At 42.6% G+C, this 23,681-nt stretch overlaps 2 protein-coding genes across 5 annotated transcripts in view; one reads left to right on the forward strand and one right to left on the reverse strand.

Moving 5' to 3' along the window:
- The window catches only part of PTPRE (protein tyrosine phosphatase receptor type E), a 175,980-nt gene that overhangs the window by 112,886 nt on the left and 39,413 nt on the right, over positions 1 to 23,681 (reverse strand). The gene's annotated exons all lie outside the window — the stretch shown is intronic.
- CLRN3 (clarin 3) lies at positions 440 to 11,603 on the forward strand. The gene is made up of 3 exons (XM_083741109.1): positions 440 to 804; positions 5,139 to 5,318; positions 11,259 to 11,603. The coding sequence occupies exons 1-3, from the start codon at positions 576 to 578 to the stop codon at positions 11,525 to 11,527; spliced, it is 678 nt and encodes a 225-aa protein (XP_083597235.1). The 5' UTR covers positions 440 to 575; the 3' UTR covers positions 11,528 to 11,603.

The raw sequence follows: 23,681 nt of genomic DNA on the forward strand, positions 1-23,681 counted from the left end.
TCATGTTTTCAGAAAGCAAACACAAACAAGAAGCTGAGTTTCACCCCCAAAATGTACATTGCCAAAAAATTCTATTTGGGCAAAATGAAAACAACAACAACACTCATGCTACAAAATTTGAGCTTTCTAAGGAATTATTTGATTATGCAAAGCTTTCCCAGGAACACAGGAAGCTGCTTTATATTGAGTCAGACCATTGGTCCATTTAGCTCAGTGTTGTCTACCTACATGGAGACACCAGTGATTTAACCTGAGATCTTCGGCATGCAAAGCAGGTGTACTCCCCCTGAGCCACAGCCTTTTCAGATCTTTACTGTTCATGGTTGGAGTGATTTTCCTGTCACTATGGCAACACTTTACTGCAGACCAAAGTTCAATGATTTTACAACTTTATTACCACTGCTGTTAGTTCAAAGTTTATGGGCATGACTTTCTGCCAACACAGATACCAGTAACAGGGTCCCCATTATTCAGCAGCAGAAGGGAAGCTTCTATTCACTGGATTTCTCATTTAGAGAACTAGCAATCGAGGAGGGAAATCTTACTGCACCTCAGAAAAACACTTTTCTGATAAAATGCCATCCAAGAGAAAATCCCTGATGTTTGCTTCTGCTTTTTTCACCAGTGTTATCTCCTTGGTGATAGTTTGCCTTGTTCTTGCAACCAAAAATTGGGTTTCAAGTGAGATTAAATTCGGTGATGTAAATTCCACTGAGACAATATTCATTACATATGGACTCTTTGAAGGATCTTGTTCAAAGAACGTGCAAAATGGACTTAGTGTTGAGGATACCCCTTTCCAAGGTAACTATCTGCTGAAGTAAATATAAAGAGTTATTGTTGGGAGTTGTTTGGTTTAATGCTGTCTGTTTACTTGGGTATTGTGAACCATGGCTTTAATTTCTTTATGTGGATACTTTTATGGAAGAGAAGAGTAGCACCAGGAAGCAAAGATCTGTAAAATAAGAATGGCAAACATTGTTACAAGCAAACTCTCTAAAAGAAAATTGACAAAATAGTCCATGAAAATGATAAGAATTAGCTGAAGCTGAAAGATAGTCACAGAGAAAGTGTTTCCAGGAAGATAGCTCTGTTTGTATTTGTATTATCTTAATTCAAGCTATAGGTGATAGAATTTCATGTCTTGTGTTAATTCACCAATTTTCCTTCCTAATAATGGCCACTTTCACACCAGCAGCAGGGTGTCCTGGGAGGCTGAAATATCCTTGTGATTACTAGATATTACCATTTTGGATGTTAAATTTTGTGTCCATTTATTCTGTTGCACATGGACTGGCCATTTTGTCCTGTGTAGAATGCGGAAGACCATTGCTAGCATATCATAGAATTATTACATCAGAAGATTAGCAGGTGAACAAATGTTTGATGTCAGCCAACTTTATTAGGCCCTATAGTGGTCTTGCTGGAATACATGTTTTCATCTTCAATTTATTTGAAGGCCAGTTTTCACGGTAAACCTTGCTCACAGAAGCAGAACTACATAAAAGAAGTTTGTATATAAAATAAAGCATTGGCTAAATATAATTCACTGACAATTACAAAACATAATATTAGTGTGCCTTTTTTTTTTTTAATAGGCCAAACATCTCATATGCACTGGCTTGGGTCCTAAGTTAATTTAATTTAATTTAATTTAATTTAATTTAAGGAAGTTGACAGAAAGAAAGTTTCATGTCTACTCTTTCCCTGTGTGATCAATAATAAGCGCAAGTGAGCCAATTGGAATACAATTAGATCTGGTTCATGGTTATCATTTGATAACAATGTTGTATCTTCTTCCTTACATATTTAGACTTCATACACCACAGCAAAGTCCAAGCAAGGTTTCTCCTTTGTTTCCTGAATGCTAGCTAGTGCTCTTGGTATTCTATGAATTGTTCATTTAGTTATTGTTCATAGTTCTGAAGGGCAAAGTTTCTAAAATGCTAGATGGATGCATACCAAATGCATCCGAGTGAATAATTGATAAAAAGAGAGGAAGGAAAAGCAAAGGCTGAAATGGCTGGGAGAAACCACCATTCGCATCCTCTTGTCACTAGGCTTTTCACCAAGTAGTGCCACGATTTTAATGGGATGAATCCAGATCTGCTATGAGCGGAATTCTGCTAAAGGGATACTCCCACTTGAAAAGGGGGAAGAGAGGATTTTGGTCAATTTCCTCTGTGCCCCATGAAATGCTGTTCAAGAGAGAGTTGGCGGACCCTCCAGGAAAGCATGGCAGGTGGGCGAGGCTAGGGAATGCAATGGGGAGAGGAGAGATTGGCAAAAACTGCCTTATCCACTTTCTTCATCATGGAGCCCTGTGGATGGAAGGACAAGTCCCACTGCAGCATATATTACACAGGTGTCATGATCTTAATGGGTACTTCTCAGTGAGCACCCTTTTATATCATATAGAGCATGGGTAGGCAAACTAAGGCCCAGGGGCTGGATCCGGCCCAATCGCCTTCTAAATCTGGCCTGTGGACAGTCTGGGAATCAGTGTGTTTTTACATGAGCAGAATGTGTCCTTTTATTTAAAATGCATCTCTGGGTTATTTGTGGGGCATAGGAATTTGTTCATTATTATTTTTTCAAAATATAGTCCGGCCCCCGACAAGGTCTAAGGCACAGTGGACCAGCTGCCTGCTGAAAAGGTTTGCTGACCCCAGATGTAGAGTTTCATCAAATTACTGAACATTGTATAAATGAAGACCACAACATTTTGGAGATCTGATATTTTCCTTTGAAATCACTCAGTAGTTTCAGTTTCCCATGAAAGTCCATTTTAAAGCCCAAATGTTTGCTTTTCACAGAAATTTGGTTTACTAAACTTTGAGTTCCTTCATTCAAGGATTTATTTTCTAAGTACCAAGTCTTTTAGAGTTTGTAAGTGAAACTATAGTGTCAGGTAGACTAGAACAACATAGTTGTTCTGTAATAATGCCATAAACTAGTAAGCTTTAAGAAATTGTAGAAATCCTGTGCCAAAATAGCATAGGTCTGTCAATGGGTGTCTAAATAAAGCCTCTAAGTTCAATGGCACTATATCTTTAATTGTTGTTGTTTAGTCATTTAGTTGTGTCAGACTCTTCGTGACCCCATGGACCAGAGCATGCCAGGCACTTCTGTTTTCCACTGCCTCCAGCAGTTTGGTCATACTCATGCTGGTAGCTTCGAGAACACTGTCCAACCATCTCGTCCTCTGTCGTCCCCTTCTCCTTGTGCCCTCCATCTTTCCCAACATCAGGGTCTTTCCCAGGGAGTCTTCTCTTCTCATGAGGTGGCCAAAGTATTGGAGCCTCAGCTTCACGATCTGTCCTTCCAGTGAAAACTCTGGGCTGATTTCCTTAAGAATGGATAGGTTTGATCTTCTTGCAGTCCATGGGACTCTCAAGAGTATACGTTTAATTATATGATATTAAATACAAGCAACAGGGAGATTTTTTTTTTATTTGTTTCCTGCTTGTGAATGTGCAGAAGCATCTGGTTGGCACTGTTGGAAACAATACACCAAACTAGATAGAGCTTGTTCTGATCCACTATGGCAGTTCTTACATCCCATGGATTTATATATTTGTTTACATACTATGGAAGTTGCAAAACCTCATCCCCTGATGCCACATACTTCTCTATTGCATTGGGCACTGATCTCTTGTATAGAACTTCTGTTGATACAGAGCACAGTGCTGATAATGGTGGAGATTGAGCCTGAGAGCAGAATGTAAGACAAGCTGTAAAATTCTGTAGCGTGAATTAGATCGATGCCTTTATACCACAGTTCTTGGGCTGCAAGGAATTTGCTGGCAAGAGCAATTTGCTTGTATATTATAAGGTCAGTTAATTAGTAGCCTCACTGCAAACTAACAAAGACCTCTGATATTATCCCCTAAATTTATTGTGACTGCTACTCCACTGAACAGTAAACTTGATCTTCTCTTTTATGTCTTGGAAGTTAACAGTGCAAGGCATACAAAGCTCTATCAAAGTACTGGGCTCTTAATAGCCTGCCATTAATGATTTGTATGATGCAATAAACAAACGTGGCTTCTTGGACTCTTCCAAATATAGGCAGAATGAACTGGTTTTATTCTGAAATATTTATCTGACATACTATGAATTGAGTTTTCATTCTGCCGGTATAGAAAAGGCAGCACTCACAATCCTGGATTGATTAGATTTAATTTGAAATATCTTGCTGAAACATGGACACTTCTGCTTTTGCATAAATACTTGTGAATAAGTTTTTTTGTGAGGAAATTAAAATCTCTCTTTGAGACACACACATGTACCTTAGTTCTCAATAAGTGCTTCCTACAATGTGGGAAATGGATGGGCAAGGAATTATCAAATGAGATATTTTATCTTAAGGGGAATATAAATTGTGTGGTTAATATCTGCAATAACTGGTCATTATGCACATTCACCAGGCCACCTAGAGTATATGCACATAATCCTTCCATGAACAGGGAAATGTGCACAGTTCTATGTGCATAGGTGCATGGTTTCAGATAAAATTATATGAATGCCATGAAGGGGACAGCAAGCATGATCACAGCTCCTCTCCCACATACTCATACACGAGAGAGAGGGGTGTGTGGAAGGCTCATTTATCAACTGAATCACTGCTTCTGATACCATCTATATAACTATGAAATTTAGTTCCCAGACAGTTTTGCGATGACCATAATCTTTTCCTATGCAACATCAAGAGTTGTAAACTTGCAGCTGCCCATCTACTTAGAAACTTGTCATACACTACTAGGTACAATGGTACATGCTCAGTTAGGCTATTTTTCAAACGGGTATTCCTTCATGTCTAAATGTTTGAACTTCAGGGATAAATTACAAAAACAGTAATTTAAAAAAAATACTGAAAGACTGAGGAGAAACTGAATGAGCTAAACATACAAGAATATGTATAAGTCAACTTGTCCAAATCCCAATGTAGAAGGGCAATTTCTCTAGAATCAGACATGTCTGATCATATTTGATAGCCCCTCCTGTTTCTTAGCAATACTATATAGTTAGCTTTTAAAAAATTCCATCCATAGAAACCAGTTGACACAAGGTGATTTTCATCTGAAGTATTTAATCACTGTATCTACTGATACTAACTATGATGTATTATTTTTCAGTTGTAGATTTGCTGGAAAATACTAAAACGAAGGGTTTCAACACTGTGATTATCATTCTGCTAGTTCTTAGTTTGATCAGCTCCTTCCTCAGTTCTGGATTTACATGCTACAATGCCGTTAGCAACCCCTACCAAACCTTTTTGGGCCCTATTGGGGTCTATACCTGGAATTCCATATCTGGTAAGTAATATACATTACTGTTGTTGTTGTTGTTGTTGTTGTTGTTGTTGTTGTTGGCATCCTTCTGTCTCAGGAGACAATGAAGGGGTGTACCTTTGGGGTGAAGTCAAACCGTTGGAGAGTTACAGCACCTGCTGTGGCTGTAGAGACCAATATGGGAGAGACATGTTCTATTGTAGGTGGGGCAGGTGAAGGCGTCTAGTTTTGCTACTATGGGTTTTTCTTCTCTCTGTGTTCCTCCCAGCTGTCATTTCTCCTCTGGTCACTGCTTGTGGATACGTGACGGCTGTCTTCAGGCACTGTGGCCGTCTGCAATGGATTCCCACACGGTGGGGTCAATGTTGCCAACCTACACGTTACATTTGCTGATATCTTTGTAACATTTGGTCTGCCAATGGGCCTGATGCCTTAAACCAGCTTCCCACAGAATATGTCCCTGGGGATCTTGCCATCTTCCATTCTGTGGACATGACCAAGCCAGTGTGGACATACGGTTTTAAAAATATGCCAGTTTAAGGCCAGTGAGACCACGCACCCACTTTTCCTTGGTTTCTCAAGTTCAAAATCCAGATAGGGAGAATGAAAAACCTGGGACCAGGAAAGATGACTTACATTGTCCTGGTCAATTTTGCTGTATGGCCCGAGAAACCCTCCTCTGAGATGGTCATACTTATTTGTTGCTTACATCCATAGCTAGCAGGAGAGTTACACAGAGGGAGATGAGGGCTTCCTCTGATGCAGTAGGGGTCAGAATGGTACTCCTGCTAATGACTTGCAGTTTTCCCTAGCATCCCTGTGATTGATGATGATGCCATTAATGAAAACACAAGTTTAGAAAACAATTCACCTATTTCGTAGATGTTTAAAAGGTAAAAAGAAGTGTTTTGCCTTGGCTGTGTGGCTGTAGTGAATGCACTGATTTTGAGAAGAAACTGCTTGCTTAATTATTTATATATCAGCATATTTCTGGGCCAATGCTTCTTTCTTTCTAAAAGGCACTCAAAGAGACTTACGTAGCATATCATGTTAAACAAGTGAGCTCACAAACTTTAGCCCACATATCTTTTCTGTTTTGTACTGCTGTTTGGAGAGTGTAAAGGTACCCCTGCCTGTACGGGCCAGTCTTGACAGACTCTAGGGTTGTGCATCCATCTCACTTAAGAGGCCGGGGGCCAGTGCTGACCACAGACACTTCCGGGTCACGTGGCCAGCATGACAAGCTGCATCTGGCGAGCCAGCACAGCACACGGAAACGCCATTTATCTTCCCGCTAGTAAGCGGTCCCTATTTATCTACTTGCACCCGGGGGTGCTTTCAAACTGCTAGGTTGGCAGGCGCTGGGACTGAGCAACGGGAGCGCACCCCGCCGCAGGGATTCGAACCGCCGACCTGACGATCGGCAAGTCCTAGGCGCTGAGGTTTTACCCACAGCGCCACCCGTGTCCCATGTTTGGAGAGTGTAGTTTGAAGCAAAAAAAAAAAAGTGGTGCAGTGGTGCAAATCTCAACATAACAGTGGATGAATATTTTCTCTTTCTTCTTTATCATGTTTTTTTTTATTTACTAAATTTGATGGTTGCTTTATCTTGTCCACGGCAACTAACTAACTAACTAACTAACTAACTAACTAACTAACTAACTATCAAAACACACACACACACATACACATGCACACACACCCCTCCATAGATGTATTAAAAGCAAAGGGGGGAAATAACTACATTAGTAACATCAGGGGTCAGCAAACTTTTCCAGCAGGGGGCCGGTCCACTGTCCCTCAGACCTTGTGGGGGGGCCAGACTATTTTTTTTTGGGGGGGGGGAATGAACAAATTCCTATGCCCCACAAATAACCCAGAGATGCATTTTAAATAAAAGGACACATTCTACTCATGTAAAAACATGCTGATTCCTGGACCATCCGCAGGCCGGATTTAGAAAGCGATTGGGCTGCATCCGCCCCCCGGGCTTTAGTTTGCTTACCCATGAGTAACATCCTACTCTCTTTTAAAAGGCACAGATAGTAAAAGCCCACTGATAATTAAAGGTCAAAGGCCTGGTTATAAAGTTTTTGCCTGGTGCCTAAAGATATGTAATAATGTCACCAAATCAGCCATCGCAGAAAAAGGAGTTCCAAATCCAGACTAAGACACCTGAAATCTCTTGTCACTCAGTCTGATTGTAGTGTCACACACACAAAAAAAACAACCCTCCATGGAAAGACAGCATAAGAAGGCCCCTTTTGCAAGAAACAAAAACAGGTATGGATTAAGTCACAGGAAGATTATTCTAGCAATACAATGAGGTTCAGATGCTTCCTGCAGAAATACAGGACCAGGGATTGCACAATGGTTTAAAAACTGGGAGAAAATTTTGGCACAGCACTAACCGCATCAGGTAGATCATGTATATCAAATTTCCAGTTCTCAGATCAACAGGGACCATTCTTATAAACTATAGGAAATTGGTGGCTTATAACAGCAGACCATTTTTGTGTGCTCATTGCAGAGTATGCCAATAACTGCGAATTGAGAGTGCCTCCAAAATTCATCTATAACACCTATTTCTTCTGCAGCTGTGCACTGCAGAACAAGCTGAGTAATGGTGGACAAGCCATCTTTCAAGGAAGGTTGTTCAAACTTATCATGGAGGTACCCCTGTAGAGCTTCTTCAGATGCCCCCGAGTTCATATTCGAAACAGAACAGAATTGAATAGAATTGTGACTGTAGATTGCTATCTGCTAATTATTTGATCTGTACTTGATTTCCTTGAAATGTAAGACTACTGCAGAGAAAGACTAATAGTTGGAGTATTTCGGTCAATAGCTGCAATCGCAGTGAGCTGTGTATGGCTAGGCACATGGAAACTGAATGCAGTCAGGGTTTTTTGTTTCGTTTTTGTTTTTAAATTACAATAGCAGCTCCAACAGCTGCAGAAACAAAAAGTGCTTAAATCTCAACAGCTCCTTTGGATTGCAGCCAATATTTCTTAAATAAACTCAGTATTCCACTCATAATACAAGTATAAGCAGAATCCATTTGTACAAAGATACATCAGCTTTATCATCTCCCTACTTAAATTTAAATATTATACATTTTATTTGTGGGTTTAATGAACGGTGGAGGTTGCATATAAACTAGCAACACTTGAATGAGAAGTCTCTTTGATTAGGCTTCTGGAACAAAACTATTAATCATAAGCATTTGCTTTCACTACATGGCAGCAAAATTGGAATATGTGATATAAATTAAGTAACCATATGATAATAGTAGTCAGCAGGTATTATTCAAATAAACACATAACAAGAAAATGATCATCAGGGCCAGCTCTACCATTGGGCAGAGTGAGGCAGCTGCCTCACATGACAGATGTTCAATGGCAGTGCAATACCTCCCCACCATTATCCAGAGTCTTGTAAGTCAGCTTGCTCTGCACCCCCAAAGCTAGCCTGTTGTTTCCAGGTTTGATGGAGAAAGAAAAGCTGTCATTTGAACCGTGTTAAATAAGATACAAGTTCAGTTGGATCCTATGGAAGCTGCTGTTCACTAGAGTAACAGATTTCTAGTTGTGCAATGGAGCTTTCTTCTCCTCTCCCCTGTAGCCTCATGTGTACTCCAAAAATCTGGTTCAGAGGGTCGGAGAACTTTCCGGAGCATATTTTGAGGGCATTTGGGGAGGGAAGTGGAAGGCTTGTTGCGTGAGTGGAACTCTCCACATACACTGTTGGATACAAGCCTGGATGGAATGGGATGGTACCATCTTACCCATTGCCTCAGGCAGCAAAATGTCTTGGGCCAGCCTTGATGATTACATAGCAATGTCCAAAATAGCTCTGGGAGAATGTGACATCCCAGGATGCTCTCTGGAGGAAAGGCATTTCTCCTGCCTAGATGCAGTGTGTGTTAGTCCCTCAAACAAGTGCATGGGAACTGCAACTAACATGATGCCCTGGCACTGGTGAATGATTCACGCAGCTCTCATCTAGTAATCTAAGGGCCCAAACTGAAGTGCTGCACAAGATCTGTGAGTGGCTCTCTTGACGTTTTCAGACTTTGAAGCAGCAGTTGGGAACTCTGATTTTGATCAGAGCAGAGAAAAAGTAGGGATTAGTCATTTCCCCCTGCACAATTTTCCCCAATCTAAATCATCCACACATCCCAGAGCTATTAGCCTCCTGAGAAAGATGCAGACATGAAGCAGGTGTCCCGCCAGGAGGCAATCTAGAGCATGGAAATGGCACAGAGAAGCTTAATTGCTTGCCCAACGCTGCTGTGATGGCTGATTTGTCATCACTCCTTTGTGATATTGGTCCTAATAAAGGTGTTATGCTGCTGTAACTTCTGCATGTCTTTTTCCTAATTGACCAGCAAAGGTACCTATGATGTCTGATCTGTGGCAGTTATGATACACACAACTGTCACTTGATGGGTCACACTGCTCTAGTAAATACAGATATCAGATTTCTTCAATATAACGTTGTGTCATTTATTTTACAATCAGAGGGTAGTTTTAGCATTTACTTTACGATGGTCCTATTCTGTACTAGCTGTCTCCCACACAAATCCCATCTGCACTTTGCCTCAGGCTGAGTTTCCACTCTCCTACATAAAACCTCCCAGACATTTTCCACCCAAAACATAACAAGCCTGTTAAAGAAATATCACCACAAGACCGTTGCTACATTTTGAATTTTAATAAAAGTTGTGAGGTTAGTAAAGCCTTGAAGAGGGCAGCATGAGAACTGGAGTTGCAAAAATAGGGCAAAACTTTGCTAAGAGAAAAATCAGCAATACATCAGGTTCTGTAGAGGAGGGGAGAGACAGAGAGAGCAGATTTCTAGATGTTTCAGAAAGTCGAGATATGTTAGAATGTAAGATGAACTCCATCAAATATTTCCCTGGGGGTATAACCCTTCATTCCCCTATTTGGCTTACATCTGGTTTCTTTTGATGTACTTTGCTATCCTTGTGATCTTGCTACTGAAATAACTCCAGTTCTTACACTAAATATGTCTCAAGAGGCTCCTGCTTTTTCTAACGGCAAGCTTTGGACTAAAAGAATTTATTCACAGGGAATGGGGGAGCCTGTTACAAAATATACCAGCATTAGATCGTTCCCATATAATATCTTTTTTTATTGAAAGATGGTTCTTACTACCAGAGTACTTTACTTTTCTGCTTTCCAGCTTAATAGTTCCTTTTGGAAGTGATTTGGTACCAGTAGAGGAAGATTTCTGAAGCACTGTAAAAATGTCAGGTTCCAGTGTCAGCAGATGAAAATCAGGATAGTTGGTCCTAAATTTAGCACCCCTGTGCCAAGTTTATGCCATTTTAGGCTTTTTCCAGACTTTAGAGCCTTGGAAATGGTGGTATTTCCAGATCTGTATAACACCTAAATAGGCTTTATTCATCACTTGTATTTCAGGATAGTCCCAATTACAGTCTGATTCTGAGCGTATTTACTTGGCATCAAGTCCCACTGCATTCAGTGGGGCTTTTACACAGGTAAGCCTGCAAATGCCAGGCTTCAGTGGGAGCACAACTTTCTGCTGCTTTCCAAAAACAAAAGTTAAGTGTCAGGCATTGGAGCTCAGACTGGAAAGGACATGTTTTTCCTTTGAATTGTGATAATCTGATGTCCAGTGATTAAAAAAAAAATGAGAGTGAGCTAGGCTAGATTGCATTCCCTACCAATGATTTAGATAAAGTGGGGTGGGGGGAGAGGTCAAGACTTGTGAATTGCAAAAAGAGAATTTCCCGATAATTCAAGCACTGCTCCACCAGCCTTGCCCTTTCTTCCAACCCCACCTAAGCCTCTGACAGCCTTATTCTGCAAATTTTGATGACAACAGAAAAGAACTTTGAAAAAAAAATATTCATCTGCCTACTATCACTTTCCCAAACTAATATCAGAAATATTTGCTTTCCTTTTTATTTTTAAGGCATCTGCTCCCTCCTGGGCTTGTTTCTGTTTCCTGCAAATGTGGAAGTGAACGAACTGTCCGTTGAGCTGGCTGCACCTTGCGGTCCTTCAAAGGAAGCCACACTCTCTAACACTTACGGATACTCATACTGGATCGTGCTCCTTATAGTCCTTTCAAATGCTGCAGCTATCATTATCATTGTTTTCTACCAACGTGCAAGGTATTCGAAAAGGAAAGAGCGAGAGAGACCCATGGAAATTGCACCCAAAGATGGCATTTTATTTTGATGCAATCTACTGCTCAATTTCAAGGACAAGTGGGCAGTCTAAACCGCCATCATTTACATGTATGTCAGGCCCATTGACCTATATGAATAAAATAGAACAACAGTGTGGACAATTGGGGTTGATAAATGGAAAAGGTCTGTGTTTTCCAGAACTACGCTATAATTTATTTCAGATTCTGTCCACTAAGTAAGGTCTTTCTACAGGTCTGTACAACTTGTAACTCCAAACCTGTTATATATTTGATTCTGTCTAACTGAATCTGCAATTACATTTCACTTACTATGAGGTTATGTTGGACCTACTGTTCTAGTGTACCTGCTCCTTTTACATAATATATGTTACTTAATGAAAAGGCATAGTTGTGAACCCAAGCTTGTGTATGTGACCCTTCATCAACCTGGTCACTCCCAGATATTTTTGACTACAACATCCATCAGTCCCAACGTCCCATTTACATGTAAATTGGATGCTGACCAATGCTCCATTGAGTTACCTAGTAATTTGTGGCTTACTCAAAGGAACGCTGGAGACTATAGGACTTAAGACCACAGAGCAACTTTCCTGGCAATACTACTCTTTCAAAATTCTCATGCTTTCTTGTATGTCCTTTAGATCACTGGTCTTCAACAGGTGGTTTGGTACCCAGTCATGGCCTGATCCAAAGTGGGTCACAACAGGAGCACTACCACCAGGCAAATGTATGGTAAAAATTTAAGAAATGGGTTCCCAAATGCATGCATGGATTAAAACTAGGTCCTGGATCTGAAAAGGTTGAAGATACCTGCTTTAGAGTAAAGGTTCTACATCAATGGCATGAAGCACATTTGTGCGCCTGAGAGCCCCAAGCTGATAATTTTCTGAAAGGAGATTGAGATCTGCATTTCCTGCTGGTGGTGATTATTATATGAAATTGGGAAATCTCCTGAGGCTTGTCCACCACTGATAACAGTCTCGTGCTGCTGTACAATTGCTGGAGCCATGCTGAGCCACTTATTTTCAAAAACCAAGACATGGATTCTCTGATAATACAAATGCTCTGCTTCTGTCATAAGGTCTGATTGTAGATTTAATCACATTGCATGATGGATGTTGGCTCAGCAAAACAGTGACAATTGCTCGCTGAAGCTCACTGTGAAAATTTTTGCAGCTCAAGCAGAACTGGCAAATGCTTGGCTGTGTGCCAGTTTCGCTTGTGGGGGCAAATGTCTGATTATTTTAGCCTAAACATCTGCAGTGGCAGAAAGTAGTTTTTATGCTGTATAAAATCTTCAGTTATCTCTCAAAGGATTGATTCAGCATGAACATGTGGAACTTACCTTGTTTGGGTACAAGCCAGTTTGTGGCCCTTAAACTTCATTGTTTGATGACCACTGTTCCAGTTCACTTGATCTTCGCAAAGCACCACATTTCCTTACTTTACAGTCACCGCAGCAAAAAAAAACAAAAACGCTTCAAAAGCTTCTGAATGCAAACTCAGCTGCTGCATTTGACCTCTGTGACCTTGCTGCAATGAAGCTATATGCATACATGGAGGAGGAGGAGAATTAGCTACACAGAAGGGCTTCTTGAATGTTTCCACAGCAACTAGTCGCGCTGCTGAAGTGGCAAGCCACTTTTCAATTCAGAACTTGCAATATAAATTTAAAAGTGGTTTGCCTTTTCAGCATGTGGTAGAAATCCCCTCCCCCTTCAAATATCTAGCACTCCATCCTGCCCCCCTATTTTGATTGCATTCTTGGGAACCCCCTCCAAGGAGCATTTAGGATAAGTTCAACTAGCTCGCTAATCTAAGAGTGATTTTATTTCCCGCCAAGAACCAATTTGCATGTCTGCTTCAGTTCTTGTCCTTCGTGGTTTTCAGTCGGCCTGGATTAGTGAATCTGTGCCAAAAGCCAGATCTAGAAAGACGTCAGCTGTTGGAGTGAAGTGCCATCCACTTGATAGCTGCCACAGAAAAGAAGCCCTAACTGATTCTAAATTCCCTAGGATATTCTTGTTTGGAATCTTATCTCATTTGCAAGTAATACAGGTGTTACCTTTCTGTCTCAGCCACCCCGCCTCCCTGGGGAAAACAACCGCTTGGGAAAATCTTTAGACTGGGGAAATAACACAAGGGGAAAGGGGGTTAATTCTCTTCCCTTCCATCTACATCACAGCCCAGATCCTATTTTCCACCCATGACTGCTTTTATTTTTAAAACAAATGGTCATCTTGAAACAAATAGGTCTGCTCTTTGACAGGGAGGCACTGATCCTATCCTGAATGTGCATGGGAGTAGATATTTGAATGCTTTCATTTAGGGCTAAAGAAGAATTGCTATGCTGTACAGACTACAGAATGGATCTTTTGCAATTTTCTATTAATTCTGCTCCTGCAGACCTAAGTCTACAGTCAAGCTTATTAATCATTAGCACAGTTAGGAGGGGTACCGTACATTTAAAAAGATCAGTTTCCATGTTGTTTGTTTAGGGTAAAAATGGAGGAAAAGAAAACAGTTTGTGGCTGTTTTCTCAAGCTGCTTGCTACAGTAGGATGCTTAATCACTTGCTTGTGGGTTCAAGAGGCAGTCTAGCATCCATGAAGGCTGTTCTCAAAGCCAGGTACCAGAAAGGCTTATAAGGTAAAGGTAAAGGTAAAGGTACCCCTGCCCGTACGGGCCAGTCTTGACAGACTCTGGGGTTGTGCGCCCATCTCACTCAAGAGGCCAGGGGCCAGCGCTGTCCGGAGACACTTCCGGGTCACGTGGCCAGCATGACATCGCTGCTCTGGCGAGCCAGAGCCGCACACGGAAACGCCGTTTACCTTCCCGCTGGTAAGCGGTCCCTATTTATCTACTTGCACCCGGAGGTGCTTTCGAACTGCTAGGTTGGCAGGCGCTGGGACCGAGCAGCGGGAGCGCACCCCGCCGCAGGGATTCGAACCGCCGACCTTTCGATCGGCAAGTCCTAGGCGCTGAGGCTTTAACCCACAGCGCCACCTGCGTCCCCAGAAAGGCTTATAAGGACTGCTAAAAGAAAGCTAGCTTTATTGTTTGGAATAAGCCTAGGTAAGACTATCTCCAGACCACATCCAACTGAGCATCCATCAATTCTTACTTGCACAAAGCTTATGCAGAGGTTAAATTCTATCTGGTCTTTGTTTTGATTAGTTTGCAGGGATGTTACACAACAATGAGCATTCATCCAGCTGTATATTTATAAGTCTCCCCATTAAACATTTGTTCATCTCACATTTTTCTGTGCATTTCCCTCTCACTATTCTAACTACAAAGAGTCTGTTTCTTTTTTAAAGGGAGGTTGGTGCACTAGGGTGACATTTTATTCCACTTTAATTGTGCAAACCTAAATTTCCTGGTATGCACCTGAATTCCTCCTGCAAAATAGTGACAGGGGTATTCAACTAAATTGTTGTGCTAGTGCAAGGATTAGGGCTAGCAAAGCACAGGTTTTCACTCTCCCCCGCCCCGCTCATCCTCAAATCTGCTCTAGAGGGTTGGGGAAAACCCCAGAATAGATTTAGGGGGCATGGAGAAAGGGGGGGATCATTATGTTGCACTGGCAGAATTATTTGCTTAAAGCTATTGTGGTCTAAACCACTGAGCCTAGGGCTTGCCGATCAGAAGGTCAGCAGTTCGAATCCCCGAATGGGGTGAACTCCCATTGCTCAGTCCCAGCTCCTGCCAGTTCAAAAGCACGTCAAAGTGCAAGTAGATAAATAGGTACCGCTCCAGCGGGAAGGTAAACAGCGTTTCCGTGCACTGCTCTGGTTTAGCCAGAAGCGACTTAGTCATGCTGGCCACATGACCCAGAAAAACTGTCTTTGGACAAACGTCGGCTCCTTTGGCCAGTAAAGCGAGATGAGCGCCACAACACCAGTCGTTTGCGACTGGACTTAACTGTCAGGGGTCCTTTACTGTTATGTACTAAGCTTGGGCCCTAGAACAATAGACAAGTAGGATCCTAGAATGCAACAACTGATTGGCTTGCAGGAGAAGACCAATCAGGCTCCAGGAGGAAAGCAGAATCAGCCAATCAGACGGGACTCATTGTGTAAATAATGTATATAAAAGCCCGAGGTTTGGGGGACAATTAAATCACTGTTTTACAAGCAGCAATAAAGAGCATGAAATCACTACAGGACTCCGAGTATATTTCATTTACCTTTTTTTTTACTATGTATACAACCGAGAGTCTGGACGCAGCTTGCATTACAACACAGATCACTGAGTAGGGAAGCAAGGAGAGATTCAAATGAGGGCAACAATTGGGCACTTACAATTTCTCTTGGAGATGAAAGTCACATAAGTTCTCCTTAAATATGGGCATAAGGGAAAGCTGTTTTTAGATTATGAGTATGGGTATATCTACTCAGACCAGATACAAAAGAAATCAATAAAAAAGATATTACCACAGGTTGGAAGTGTTAAAAAGAAAGAGGAGGGGCTTTTCCCATATGTGGTGGGAATGAGTTAGGAGAAGGAAATATAAAAACCAAATGAAAAAGATCTTAACGTATGAAATCACCCTCCAATTTTTCCTATTAAATTATGTGGAAAGTTTGCCTATTAAATTATGTTCTGACGGTGTCATAACATAAAGAATTAGCTTCCTACACTTTAACACTTTAGCTACAGCAAGAGTGCTACTTTTTCCCCAGAACATGGAGATCAGCAAACACACCATCTTTTAAGAAATGGCTGGAGAAACTGCTATGCCTAAATTGATTCATTAGGTAAAAAGGTAAACAACCCCGGACGGTTAAGCCCAGTCAAAGGTGACTATGGGGTAGGGGGTTCATCTCGTTTTCAGGCCGAGGGGCGTTTGTCCACAGACAGCTTTCCAGATCATGTGGCCTGCATGACTAAACCGCTTCTGGCGCAACGGGACTCTGTGACAGAAGCCACTGCAGTGGTACCTATTTATCTACTTGCACTGGAGTGCTTTCAAACTGCTAGGTTGGCAGAAGCTGGGACAGAGCAATGGGAGCTCACCCCGTCACAGGGTTTCGAACCACTGACCTTCTGATCAGCAAGCCCAAGAGGCTCAGTGGTTTAGACCACAGCACCACCCATGTCATTACCTCAGATTCAGAGAACAAAGACAAAGTTACGATAGTTTTATGACAAGATAATATAGCGTTATTGAGTAGCCCCCAAAATAATGGTTGTGGCCAAACATAACATCAGTTTATACGGTATTAAGAATCAATATAACCAGCTCTGATTCTATTACAAAACAACACTTTTATTTTCCTTCAGCAAAGCAATGCTTTTTCCTTCTATTTATCAGTTTGGTGTGCTATGTTTAAGCTTGTGATATTTACAACTGATTATCATCTTTGATAAAACTATGATGTGCCAATGATATTTATAAGTTAAATAAAAATTGTGAATCTTTTTAAAAAAGCAATTTCTCTTAGAGGTACAGGCACACACACCACACACATAATTCAGCATTTATAGCAAATGTTTACAGCTTCATTTTGTGAAGTACAGTAAATATTTTTCACTAAAGTGCTTGGTTGACGTAACCTGCAAGTACATCGTCCTCCTTCCTTCCCTACCACAAAAATTCTTCTGGGAGACCAAGCACTTGTCAAAGCATCCCCATATTATTGAGTATACCCTCTCTGAGATTACATGATATATGTACCACCTTATGGGACCAGGAAACATCAGGCACTTAGCAATTGTACGGTAAAGAGAGCCAAATGTTGCTGCGAGCGCATTGCAAAAGGACTCCCAAGGGTCAAAAAGAGAAGATACATATCAGAGAATGCCAACCACAGCACTTTATAAACATGTATTTGCTACTGCAGGACATTACTCATAATCACACAGGATGGCACATGTTCTGCCTCTGTGAACAGGCAAAGGTCAAGTTAATTTAAAAGGTGAAATCAATCTGTGGCTTCAACAGTACACAAGCCAGCTTGTAGATATAATAGGAACCAAAGACTGAGATGTTGCAAAAATGAAACCAGGAACCTCACGGTCCATTAGGGACAGTTCACTTTTTGGACATTCTCCCTAAAATACATCCATCAGAGTCTGCTGAATTGATGCAATGAATCTGGATGAGTGGAGGATGCTGGTTGTTTTGCGAATGGTCACAGCACCACTGTATGGAAAATCCAAACACTATTTTGTTTAAAGGGGCAAGTGCTTTTTGCTCAAACAATGACATCCCAATAAACCTTTTGGTCACAGGATTTTTCTGTGGATTTTGACAATCAGAATTCTTCTCCATCTGGCATTCATTGTCACATAAGTAGCAAGGGTTTCAGTTTGCATTAATCCGGGTCAGAAGATTCCTAGGCAGGGCTACTGTTATCCGCAACTCACATTCATTCTAAAAGGGCATCATAGACATCTTTATGGTACATCTAAGTTTTTTCATTGTCTGTAAATCTTATTCCCCATCACCACTCACTTATTCATGAGATGTTTAAAGTCTAATAAGGCATTTCCAAATCTTTCCAAAGGAGAGACAGGTGAGTCAAGGACATCTTTTCTGTTTTCTTCTGCACCACTTTAAATAACATGCAAAAAGGATGAGGAAGTGCATAAGTGGGGGAGAATCCAGCAGGAAACTGATTTTGAAAACAAAAGAATTTACCGTATTTTTTGCACCATAACACTCACTTCTTTCCTCCTAGAAAGTAAGGGGAAATGTCTGTGCGTGTTATGGAGAAATGCCTACGGGTGGCATGCCTACGGATTTTCCTCCTCTAAAAACTATGTGCGTGTTATGGTCGGGTGCGTGTTATAGAGCAAAAAATACGGTATATTGTTCGAAATCAACCATTGTTGGCAATCAGAACTGCCAACACCGCCTGTCTTTCAGGAATGTGGGGAGATCTATGTTCAGCTTCCAGAACAACTTTCAGTCTAGAGACTCACAATTCAGGAACAGCTGGAGAAAGAAGCAGGTGGACAAGTCAACATTTTTCTTCCTCCTCTATCAAAGCTTCATCTGCACCGGGGGAAGCCAGCCTGGAGTCTGACTCCAGAGAGGTGAAAAGTAGTCTTTGGGGACCTGTACCAGCCAGGAGAAGCAGGTGGCGCTGTGGGTTAAACCACAGAGCCTAGGGCTTGCCGATCAGAAGGTCGGCGGTTTGAATCCCCGCGATGAAGTGAGCTCCTGTTGCTCAGACCCTGCTCCTGCCAACCTAGCAGTTCGAAAGCACGTCAAAGTGCAAGTAGATAAATAGGTACCGCTCCAGCGGGAAGGTAAACGGCGTTTCCGTGTGCTGCTCTGGTTCGCCAGAAGCAGCTTAGTCCTGCTGGCCACATGACCCGGAAGCTGTCTGCGGAAAACGCTGGCTCCCTCGGCCAATAAAGCGAGATGAGTGCCGCAACCCCAGAGTCGGCCACAACTGGACCTAATGGACCTTTACCTTACCAGCCAGGAGGCGAGCATCAGAGACAGGGGGAGCTTCAGAGCTGGAGGAAGAGGCAGGCCAGGCAAGTGAAGGGCTGGGTGCTTCCCCACTGTTTCCCAGAACCAGGCGAGAACTGAAGCGGGAAGAGTAGAAGCAACTTCCATTTCGGTGTAGTCTCCAGATGCTTGCATGCCGCCTGTTTGGGGCAGGGACATAAAACTGGTGGAGTGGTCCCCGGTTGCTGTGACTGCTACATAGAGCACAGACTTGGGAATAGCTGCCTGGATGCTAGACTGGTGTGTGTAGATCTCCAGTGCTGAAGAAGTGACTGTGTTCTTTGACAATACAGAGTTAACACTCTGCCGTCTGCCTTTGGCCAGGAAGTGCCCTTGACATTTACAAAAAAAAATTCAGTGTACTTTCAGAGTTCACTATGATAGTTATGCGAAACAGAGAACAGAACTAGGAGAGTTTCGTGGGCTACTACTATACCGCCATCCTGTCTTGTTCCAAAAAAAGTTTGCTTATTCTCTTTCCAGAGACGCGGAAGCAGCAAGACAAGCCTCCAAATGTCTTCAAGCCTGGTATCACACAAAGAAATTGGTCTGGCCCCTGGAAACCAGCCTGCTCCAAAAATGAATGGAGTTGCATACGGCAGTTTTATCCTTTTAGCGAAAATGAGCACTGACAGTTTTCCCTTAGGTGAAATAGAATATATATATAAATATATATAAAGCTTGCAGTGTCAGCTTGATACAGTGCAGAAATAAAATCAAGTGCTTATGTTATCTGAAGAGCAGAGGGAGTAATTTAGTAAAAGGAAGAGGCATGCTTGTCAGTTTTGAGCACAGCTCCGTCTACGTGATTATAGGAGTAGTCTGCTCTGGTCAGGAATGAGAGCCAGTCTGGAAAGCCCATGATGTTGTTTTCTTGGGCTCCACATCCTGTGACCAAAGTGAGATAATTTTGCAGACCAAGGATCAGGAAGCATTGCACTCTGAAGATGATCATTTGCATCTTGCTGTAAGCTGACCTACATTCTAGAAATAAGAACTGATTTTATTTCTGAAGCTTTTTGCATCAGGTTCTAATCTATGACATGCTAGAAATAGATTAGGAGGAGCCTGCTTTTACCATCCACAAAAGTTATGCTTTGAACAGAGCTGATCTGACCTGCTGCTTAAGTCAGACAGGGGTCTTCAATATGATGCAGAAAGAATTGGAGGAAATAAAAAGATAGTGGTTAATGGATAGGCACGTTTATAGACCACCCCATGACAACTCAGAGTCCTTTGCGGGGCTAACAGCATAACAGAATAACAATTCTATAATATATGACAATGAGATAAAATGCAGCATTAAAACAACATCAGGAAAGATCTGGAGGAACAGACCAAGGAAACAGAGAGCAGAGAATAAAAGCCAGCAAAGCAGGGTTAAAAGCTGGAACAGAATTTAGAAGGCCCAAGGGTGGCACTGTGGGTTAAACCACAGAGCCTAGGGCTTGCCGATCAGAAGGTCAGCAGTTCGAATCCCCATGATAGGGTGAGCTCCCGTTGCTTGGTCCCTGCTCCTGCCCACCTAGCAGTTCGAAAGCACGTCAAAGTGCAAGTAGATAAATAGGTACCGCTCCGGCGGGAATGTAAATGGCATTTCCGTGCGCTGCTCTGGTTCACCGGCTCCCTCGGCCAATAAAGTGAGATGAGCGCTGCAACCCCAGAGTCGGTCATGACTGGACCTCATGGTCAGGGGTCCCTTTACCTTTACCTTTAAGGGCAAAATAAAAACCGAGGCTGATGACAGTTTTAATCCAAAATATTTGGAGGGCACCAGGATTTCTCAAACTTGGGTCTCCAGCTGTTGTTGGACTACAATTCCCATCATCCTTGACCACTGGTTCTGCTAGCTAGGAATGATGGGAGTTGTAGTCCAAAAACAGCTGGAGACCCAAGTTTGAGAAACCTTGTATAGACTAAGAACTTTAAAAATACAGGAATATGATTCTTTATTTTACTGGATAATATTGTGTGATGTTTGTATAATAGAAGTATATTCTATACCCTCACCAGGTTGGTACAGTACTTTATAGCTGTGTGAAGTGAGAAAAGCCTTCTCAGAAAGTCAGATGCAGGATCAGCCATGGCCTCTGTTAAAGCGAATGTAAGTTGTACTAGCAAGACAGGAAGCTTGACAATAATAGGATGAGCTATTTATTGCCACAGATTCTCAGGGCCCCAGGCAAGACTGAAGTAGGTGTTACATAAATAGGGATGGTGATGCGCTCACTTCTCTTAAAGCGTTTAGCATCCAAATGAAGCAAAATAACTATTAATCATACCTAACAAATATGATAATAGGAGGGCGATTTGCACATTACAAGGAGGAAGTGAAAACAGCACATCACTTCTGAAGGAATGCTTGAGGAAGGGGAAACACATGCATCTCCCATGAGGGGAATGAACAGTAGAAGGCAACATAGGCCCAGGGTCAACAGTGTGCGCACATGGATACTATCATTGCACACTTAGATCTGTAGAGTTGGATGAGGGTCATCTATGCCCTGCAATACAGCAACCTTTTGCCCTATGTGGGGCTTGAACCCACAACTTTGAGGTTAAGACTCCACTGACTGAGTATCTGGGAGACGTCAGGAGCATGAGTCCCACTGTTTGTGAAGGAGGTGGAGAACACCCCCTCCTCAAGAAGCCCTTTCCAAACCCAGAAGTGTGTGACAGAATTAGCCTAGTTGCAAAGGTGCTTGGTCAGATTATATTAGCTGGTCAGCACCAGGCATACATAAAAGAAACTGATTGTCTAGACCCATTTGAATCTCACTTCTGAACTGGTTTAGGCACTGAAAAGGTTCTGGTTGCCCTGGTTAATGACTTGTATTGGGAGAGGAGGTGTGCAACGCTGTTAATTCTCCACACACAGGGGGCAGGGGGGAAATGCTATAAATAAGTCAGAAATTACCGGTAAATAGTTATAAGAAAAGGGGGGGGGGGGAATTGCTAGGGAAAATTGCTTAGAAATTTCTTTTTGCTCTCTGGCGCCACCTGGTGTTGCATTTTTATAACACATTCAAAATGCAGTTTCTTGACTAATGTAGCCGAGTCCTTAATCCATGGGTAGGCAAAGTAAGGCCCGGGGGGCGGATCTGGCCCAATCACCTTCTAAATTCAGCCTGCAGATGGTCAGGGAATCAGTGTGTTTTTACATGTGTAGAATGTGTGCTTTTATTTAAAATGCATCTCTAGGTTATTTGTGGGGCATAGGAATTTGTTCTTTCTTCTTCTTCAAAATATAGTCCAGTCCCCACAAGTTCTGAGGGACAGTGGACCGGCCCCCTGCTGAAGAAGTTTGCTGACCCCTGATTAAGAGGTTGTGACTGGCCCAAGGTCACCCAGTGAGCTTCATGACTGAATGGGGATTTGAACCGTGATCTCCCAGACCCTAGACTGACATTCTAACCACTACACCACACTGGCTGCCTAGAGTATTTCTCTCAGCAGCTTTCAGTTATGCATTGTACAGTATCTTCTTGGGTCGGCTCTGTGGGTTTGAAGCTGGAGCCGCAGTGTTAGTGAGCAGATACTGAGCAGATACTGAGCATGAGGGGTGGGAAGGAGGCATGTGAGGCACCTTCAGCGCCACCTGGGCCTGCCTCTGCTCTGCTCTCCTCCGAGAGGAGCACTGCCCTCCTGGCAGCTCCCCGCTCCCCCCTCCCAGCCGCCGCCTCTTCTTCCCAGCCTCCACCACCACCATGGCGCTGAAGATGGTGAAAGGCAGTATGGACCGCATGTTCAACAAGAACCTCCAGGACCTGGTGCACGGCATCCACAACCACAAGGAGGACAAGGCAAGGTACATCTCTCAGCGCGTCGACGAGATCAAGCAGGATCTGAAGCAGGATAACATTGCCATGAAAACGAATGCCGTCTGCAAGCCCACCTACTTGCAAATGCTGGGCTACAGCATCAGCTGGGCAGCCTTCAACATCATCGAAGTCATGAGCGCCTCGAAATTCACCTTCAAAGGATTGGGTACCTGGCAGCCTCACAGTGCTTCATGAAGGGACCGAACCAGATCTGAAAGGACCTGAGTTAGCCTCAACCAGTATGGCACCAGCATTGCACCGACTGGTTTGTCCTGCCTTGTGACTCCCGATCTGGCCAGAGGCTTGGCTAACGACATCATGACCCTGATGTCTCAGACGAAGCTTTACATCAGGAAGAGGGCAGTGTTAATCATGTACAAAGTGTTCTTGAAATGCCCCCTGCGCCCTGCACTCTCCCGCCTTAAGAAGAAGCTGGAAGACCCAGATCCAGGTTAGCAAGCTGGATGAAACAGGATCCAGAAGATGGCAAAGACTGTGTGTGTTTGGGGTGTGGAGGGGAAGGGAGTCGCTCCTGGTAGCTTTTTATTGGGTTGTTTTTGTTTTTATCGTATAATTTTGTGTTTTTATATTGTGTTTTTATGCTGTAACCACCCTGAAACCTGCAGGTATAGGGCGGTATACAAATTTAATAAATAATAATAAATAAATAAATAAATAAACTACCAGGACCAAGTCCAGGCTTTGGGGAGACTGTCCCACAGTCATCCATCATGTTCTCCATGCGTTTCACATTTATATGGAACCATTGTGAGTGATCATTCAGTCTCATGGACTGGCTGGATCCACAGGAGTGGTGGGAGGCACCAGCCAGCAAATTCCCCAGGGAACCTCCAGGGGAAGAAGGCTTAGAGCCAGACAATTGGTGGTGGGACA

Source organism: Podarcis gaigeae, assembly GCF_964106915.1.
Source record: "Podarcis gaigeae genome assembly, chromosome: 5".
In the NCBI taxonomy this organism is placed as follows: Eukaryota; Metazoa; Chordata; class Lepidosauria; order Squamata; family Lacertidae; genus Podarcis; species Podarcis gaigeae.

What these genes read in the sequence shown, in the direction of transcription:
- CLRN3 (XM_083741109.1), top strand. Translation starts at nt 576, where the DNA reads ATGCCATCCAAGAGAAAATCCCTGATGTTTGCTTCTGCTTTTTTCACC. An exon ending in TGAGGATACCCCTTTCCAAG is followed by an intron (nt 805 to 5,138) that starts GTAACTATCTGC and finishes ATTATTTTTCAG; the next exon opens with TTGTAGATTTGCTGGAAAAT. An exon ending in TACCTGGAATTCCATATCTG is followed by an intron (nt 5,319 to 11,258) that starts GTAAGTAATATA and finishes TTTATTTTTAAG; the next exon opens with GCATCTGCTCCCTCCTGGGC.